The following is a 6,922-nucleotide window of genomic DNA, read 5'->3' as shown; positions in this document are numbered from 1 at the left end:
GGCGGACTAGGGAGACTACCACCTGGAGTTGGGCTCCCAAAGCCTGGGACTCTCAGAACCAGACAGTGGGACACACATAAGCCCCAGTTCATAAACAGGCAAAATGGGGAGAAGGAAGGGGCCTTAAGACAGGAAGATAAGGAAATTACCAGGGGGCAGGGAGTAAGGAGGGACTTATCTAAAAACTAGAGCACTAGTGCAAGGAACCCCCCCCTTCCCTCCCCAACCTGGTGCACTGCTGCACGTGAAGTTAAACATTCGTGAGACCCACCCACTGGGAATTTGGAGGCCCCGCCCTTACCTCACACCCCAGATCTCCACAAAGCCCTAGGCTTTAGACAACACCCCTAAACTCTCCACTATTCCTCCAACCACCCCCCACCAATGCTGTTCCTTAAAGAAAATGAATTGACTTCATATTTCCCAAAATATCTTACAGGAAACCTCTTGGCAAGCAATCTGCTTGGTTCCTGGGATGACAGAATGTGAGCAGGTGGAGATGCATCTCGGCAGGTCAGTCAGTCAACACCTTTGCCTTCATGGGACCTTCAGGGGTTTGCAGAAAGGGTGCCCTACACGCTTTGTCTCTCCTTCCCCATAGGGCTGAACCATCAGTCACTGTAGCATCGTCATTGCTGGGACCTTCTGGAAAAGGGGAAGAAGGAATGTAGTGTTTGCTACTTATCTTCTCAAGCACTGCCTTGGATACGGGAGACCGAAAAAAGTGGAGTTTGCTGAAAAAAGTGGAGTTGGCCTCTCTGGCTCCCGTTGTTGGAAGCATCTTCCCAGTTCTTGGACCCAAAGTACTGGGAGTGCGGGGCCTGGGGTAGTCGAAGAGGAGCTAGAACTTCAGGGCTTGGCGGGAGGCCACTTGAGGACAAGTGGTGCGCTGGTTCAAGACAGAGAGGGGACCCATTCCTACCAGGCAGGCGGGAGTAATGTGGAACATGCAGTCCTGCAGGTTGACCTGGTCATCGAAGAGGAGTGGTGCTGGGCCCTCCAGAGGCAAATGCCAGCCACTTGTGGCTGGGCTACAGGTCCCGATGTGGGTACTCAGGGGCACACAGGAAAGGGAGAGGGAGGGAGAAGAGGGGCGAAAGGTTTGCTCCAGGAAAGCTGGAGAGGGTTCCTCTTGGGTTTGTGAGAGCGCTAGGGAATCTATTTTCTTCAGGTAGAAACCATGAAGGGGGGTGGGGAGGGGGGATTCCTCATGGGGCAGGCCCCGGTGAGCCTAACAATCTCCAAGCTCAGGGACTAGAGAAAAGTCACTAGGGACATACCATGTAAGAACTCAGAGAGAGGGACAAACCCGAGCTCATACATCTTGAAGAACCTGCGATGGAGCGCGGCTCTTCTGTGCTCCTCTGGCAGCAGATACTGGGAAACAGGCTCATGGGATCGTGGGGTCATCCTTCCGGGGATAGGGGGAGAGCCCTGGGGAGGTGATGGAGGGTGCACAGCCTGGGACCAAGGCGAGAGCAGCAATATTCTGAGGCCCGTGTGGGGCAAAAGGCTGCACCTGGTGGTGAGCCAGTAGCAGGTGCTTCTTGAGGGTGGCCCGCTCCAGAAAGCCCTGCTTGCAGAAGATGCAGGTAAAGAGAGGGCCCTCCTTGGGGTGGGTCTTCTGATGTTCTTCCAGAGCTGCCTGAGTGGGAAAGGTCTGACCACACAGGTCACAGGCCTTCCTACTACCGCTCTCACCTGGCTCCTTTCTCATCGCTTCCGGCACGCCTAGCCCCTCTACCAGGATGGGGCCGGTGCCTTCCCCTTCTGGGGTTAGTGTTGGCATTGGGCTTGAGCTCCTGTCGGGTTTGCCCGCCTCTTCCGCGCCTCCTACAACCTCACTGCTCGCCAGCTCCATGGGTTGTGGCTGATCCAGGCTGTCAGGTGGCGGCGGCGGCAGCAGCAAAGACGGGGGAGTGACCTTCTCATTGTTTTCCATCTCCTTCGCAGCGGTGGCAGCTGTGGCCACGGTCCCCACTTCTTCCTCGGCCCCAGATGCTTCTTCGGAATCCCCTCGGATGGACACTGCTTTCTCACCGCCACTCTCGGAGCCTCTCCCTGCCAGGGAGTCTTCGTCGGTCACATCCTCCTCTTCCTCCTCCTCTTCCTCCTCCTCCTCGGACAACTCCTCTTCTGGGGACGGCTGCTGGGCTTGTTGCTGCGGGAAGCTCCCTGCCCCAGAGCCTGTAGCTGGCTCGGCACCGTTTTCCTGGGCGGCTCCCCCACCTTCAGAGAGCGTGGCGCCCCCGTTGGGGATCTGGCCCCCCAGGTGCATGCGGACGTGCTGCTGCAGAGTGACAGCGTTGGTGAACTTCTTCTGGCAGATGGGGCAGGAGTTCTGCGCTCGGGCGGCTGGACTGGCCTTGTGGCCCACGAAATGAGCACGCAGGTTACCCCGGGTGGAGAAGGCTCTGCCACAGACTTTACACTTGAAGGGCCGCTCCCCTCCATGTTGGCCGTAATGCAGGCGCAGGGCCCGAGGGCAGCTCAGCACCCGGAGGCAGATGACGCACTGGTTAGGTCCCGACGAAGCGGGGGATGAGACGACAGGAGTGGAGGTGGTGGGAGCCCCCGAAGCAGTCGAGGCCACCGCCACGGCGCCTTGCCGGTCGATCTTTTCTACCAGCTGTTGCAGCTTCGAGGTCTCCGAGGGCAACGCCCCCAAGGGCTCCAGCACGTATGGGAAGGGCAAGCTGCCGGCGGACTTGAAGTGGTTGGTAAGCAGGGCCCAGCTGGGTAGCGAAGTCACCAGCTTACTGAGCTGCATGCGGGCTGCGGTGCCACTTTCGGCCACGCTGGTGATGGCCGAGCCCTCGCTCCCCGGCGGGGTGTTTTCATCAGCCTTGCTCTTGGGCTCCACGGCTTTCATGAGCACGAACTTATTGAAGGCAGGGAGCCCGGGGGCTGTGGCCGCGCCTGCGCTGGTGGAGAGCAGGGTCAGGCTCTCGGTGGCACTGAGGGCAGTGGTCGAGGCCACCAGAGGCTTGCGTTCAACAGCTGCACCTGGCGTGGCCTCCTCCTCGGCCTTCTCCGGCGGCACGGACATGCCGTAGGGCAAGCCGCTGCTGGTGATGACGTAGTCTAGGTGCTCTGGCACCGGGTGCGGGTTCATCTGCACGTGCGGGTATTTCTCCCGGTGCCGGTGGAAGTGCACCTTGAGGTTGCCGCGGGTGGTGAAGCGGTTGCCACAAACATTGCACTTGTAGGGCCTCTCGCCTGTGTGGGAACGCAGGTGGATCTGCAGGGCACTGTCACTGCCAAACACTTTGGCGCAGAAGCGGCATTTGTGTCGCCCACCGGGCTTCTCCAAGGGCCCTATCACCTCCCCATACCCCAGCTCGCCACTTCCATTCTTTGGCTTCAGGAGCCCCGGGGAAGCAGCGGCCTCAAGGCCACGGGCTGCCCCCAGACACTGTGCTGCCAATAGTCCCGTGGTGCCTGGGAATGCCAGGTGAGGTGTGGCAATCAGCTGCTCCGTGCTGCCTGCCAGGGCCGGAGAAGGGGCAGGGGCGGGCTTGTGGCTTCGGCCGACCCCACCGGCAGAGAAGGGGTGCTGTGTCCCCAGGGGGTGGTAGAGGTGGAAGAAAGCCTGCTTGGGCGTTTCTGCCCCGGAGGAGGAGGACGAGGAGGAGGAGGAGGAAGGGGCCAGTGTCTTGCTGGTTTGCACTGGCTTGATGGGGCTGAAGAGGGGTAGCAGGGGTTTGGTGGAGGCCGGGGTCCCTGTCGCAGGTAGCTCGGAGGGACTGGCAGGGGCACCGACGGTCTGGCCTAAGGAACCAAGCAGCAGCACCTGCCGGCAGATTTGCTCCGTCATCTGCATCTGATGGATTTGCCGCTGCTGTAGCACCCGCAGCTCTTCCAGGATCAGTGGGATGTTCAAATGGCCGCTGCTGAGCCCCGGGGGGGGAGGAGGGGGCGGGGGAGGAGGGGGTGCAGAAGTGGACTCTGGAGGTAAGGGGGTTGCACCCAGTTTGGGACTGGCCAGGATTAGGCCCCCACCTCCCCCGGCTGCTGTACCTGTGGCAGCGACCAGGAAGTGCCCCGCAGCCTCCTCTCCTCTCCGCTCTGGGCCCCAGGTGGGATCAGTGGGCACGGAGGACCCAGAATCCGGGGGGTTGCTGTGCTCTGCGTCCATGACCTGGGGACTGCTGTGGCCCTCCGGTCGGGGTTCGGCAGAGGAAGAAGGGTTGTTGGGGTTTTCTTGGCCCCCAATGATCACCATAACAGGGGGGTCAGTAGAGCACGCGTTCTGGTGGGCCAGGAATTCCGCTGGGTCAGTGAACTGTGCGCAGCACTTGGCACAGACTTGGGGGTGGTCCTCTTCGCTGGCATCACCTGGGGAGAAGACAAGGAGAGAGCGTGGGTGGTGCCGCTGGGATGGTCTACGGAGGCACGCGGAACAAGGAGCCCAGCAACCGGCCTGCTGGGGGTGGGGAGATGAGCTCATCGGGCCGTGCAGGAGGCCAGAGCTCAGCCCAGACCAGCTACGACACGAGATACCCCAGCCTGGGGGATGGGGGGCGGGGCACAGGGCCGCCATCTCCCTCCCCCTCTGCACCCTCCAGTCCTCCCTACGCCATCCGCCTGCCCCCCCCACCCCCCCAGCAAGCGGCTGGCGAGTGCAAGAGATGGGCGTGCGGGTGGGCGGGGGGGGGCGTGGGGGCTGCACAGGGAAGCGTACATTTCATCCCGTCCACCGAGAGTCCTTCCCCCGCGCGTCCCCTCCCCCACCACCCCTGCCCGGGCCCTACCGCACCTCCAAGCTCCGCCGGCTCCCCGCAGAGCCCCCCCAAACGAGAGCTCCTCCCGGCTTCGTGCGCCATGGCTGTGGGGGAGGCGGTGGAGGGTCGGGTGGGATGGGAAACAATGGGGATCGGGATTGGGGGAGGCGGTGGTGGCCGCCGGGGCTGCAGCGGTGTGCACCCAGCGGCCCTGACTGCGGAGATGCAGATCGGCGGCGGCAGAGGCGGGGGCAGGAGCGGAGGAAGAGGGGGAGGGGAGCGAGGCTCGTGGAGGAGGGGAGGAGCTGGAGCGAGAAAGCTGGGAGAGGGGACTTGGGGGGGGAGTGGGGGAGGAGCTGCAGAGAAGAGGAGCGTGGGGGAGGAGCTGCCGGAGAGAGAGAGGCGGGGGCTGCAGGGGGAGGTAGGGGGGGAATCCGGAGTCCCGGAGGGCCTCCCAAGGTTCAGTGACAGGTGCTGTGGGGGCCGGCAGGGCCCGCCTCCTCTTGCCCTCTGCAAGCTTCCCCCTTCCCCTAGATGTCTTTGCCCACGCCTGCCCCTCTGCTCCCCAGCAAGCAAGCTCAAGGGGGCACAGATGGAAGCCTCAATAGAGCAAGGCAGTACACTTGTATTTTACTTTGGCCAAAGGATCCTCTTGGGCCTGGAAAACCTGGACTACAGAAAGGGTGGTCTGGTCTCAGAGGTCTGAGGGGGAGGGGGTTCCTAGAACATCCACCCTCTACCAACACAAGCACCCAACCAACCCCCCTAAATATTCCAAGTTTGGGGCCAGTCTTTCTCCCCACCAATCCGACCCTATCCCCACTCCCTCCACAAAAAGAGTTTCTCAGGGTGGGAGCTTGCAGGCTAGAATTTCAGAGGAAGTCGGTTTGGGTCCTCTATCTTCGGAACACTAAGTCCCTCCACTCACCGGGACTCCTCCCCCAGAATGATAATAGCTGAAAGCAAATTACTCCACAGATCTTCGGGCCAACACTTAATTTATAGAGGTCATGCTTATTTAAGAAGCCATCTCCTATTTAGTATCCTCCTCTTTCCCGTCCCTCCCCCAGTCTTCTTTCCTTTGCACACTGTAATTATTAAGGACAGTTGGGTTTGGGGAGATGCAGACCTGAAGAGGTCTACGGAGTCCTGCCTAACAGGGAGGGCTAGGAACCTGAAACAGTTGGAAACATGCAGTGGGAGCTAACTCTCCAAGTCCAAAGTCCATTTCCCACCCAATGTGGTTTTATGGTCTAGGTTTTACCTGTTGGTCTGCGATCTAAAAGGTTAGTAGTTCAGAACCACTATCCGATCCATGGGAGAAAGACTGGGCTTTCTACTCCTGTAAAGAGTTACAGTCGGGAACTCACCAGGCAGTTCTACTCTGCCCTCTAAGAGTCGCTATGAGTCGGCATTGACTCGTCGGCGGTGAGTTTGATTTGATGTGGTTCCCTTTTAAGAGAAAGGATAAGCCCGGAGGAGATTCGTGATAAGAGTGGTATGGGCCCCTAATAAAATGATTTTAAAAAAACACAAAAGAAATATGTTGTCTCAGGACCTGGTAACTTGGCATTTCCTTGATACCTTGAAGGTTTTTTCAACGCCCTCAAAGTTCATCTTCAAGAATCCACACTCCTTAAAATAGCTCATCTGACTTGCCAGCAGTGACCGCAACATCCTTGGTTTTGCGGTTTGCTTCTTGTTGTTGTCATGAGGGGCCATCAAGTCAGTCCCAACTCATAGCGACCTCCTGCACCACAGAAGGACACGCCACCCGGTCCTGCGCCATCCTCACACTGTCCCTGTGCCTGAGCCCAGGGTTGCAGCCACTGCGTCAATCCATCTTGAGGCCCTTCTTCTTTGTCGCTGCCCCTCTGGTTTACCAGCAGACAGACATGTACGGGTGGGTTGCTTGGGCATCAGTAAACCCAATTCCCACCCCACCCCCCAATCTCAAGTCCCTTCTTGCCTAGCTGGTAAAAGATAGCATGGTGGTCCTTCACACCAACCCTATGCCACTATTTCCCCTTTTGTAAAACAGTAATATTGTAGCAGCTCTATTTTCCTCAGAGAAATGTTGTGGAGAAAATGTAGTATGTGTACATGCGACTTTAAAAATTCCAGGGAGCCCCAAATATTATCATTTACAGAACCCGCATTGTCAATAGCAAAATAGCCAGTTGGTAATTCATCCTGAG

The 6,922-nt window shown here is 59.1% G+C and overlaps 1 protein-coding gene across 1 annotated transcript; it reads right to left on the bottom strand.

The window, feature by feature from the left end:
- Nucleotides 1-272: 272 nt before the first annotated feature.
- Nucleotides 273-5,009, bottom strand: SALL2 (spalt like transcription factor 2). The gene is made up of 2 exons (XM_075531068.1): nt 4,760-5,009; nt 273-4,338 (listed from the first exon to the last, which is right to left on the bottom strand). Exons 1-2 carry the CDS (start codon nt 4,824-4,826, stop codon nt 1,391-1,393), a joined length of 3,015 nt encoding a protein of 1,004 aa, XP_075387183.1. The 5' UTR covers nt 4,827-5,009; the 3' UTR covers nt 273-1,390.
- Between the last annotated feature and the right edge of the window lie 1,913 nt (nt 5,010-6,922).

The sequence above is a fragment of the Tenrec ecaudatus genome, chromosome 14 (genome assembly GCF_050624435.1).
Source record: "Tenrec ecaudatus isolate mTenEca1 chromosome 14, mTenEca1.hap1, whole genome shotgun sequence".
Taxonomy (NCBI): Eukaryota; Metazoa; Chordata; class Mammalia; order Afrosoricida; family Tenrecidae; genus Tenrec; species Tenrec ecaudatus.
This window is presented reverse-complemented; position numbering and strand designations above follow the sequence as displayed.

Coding starts and splice junctions, on each gene's coding strand:
- SALL2 (XM_075531068.1), bottom strand. CDS start 4,826: ATGGCGCACGAAGCCGGGAGGAGCTCTCGTTTGGGGGGGCTCTGCGGG. Junction 4,339..4,759: donor GGAGCCGGCGGAGCTTGGAG/GTGCGGTAGGGC, acceptor TCTTCTCCCCAG/GTGATGCCAGCGAAGAGGAC.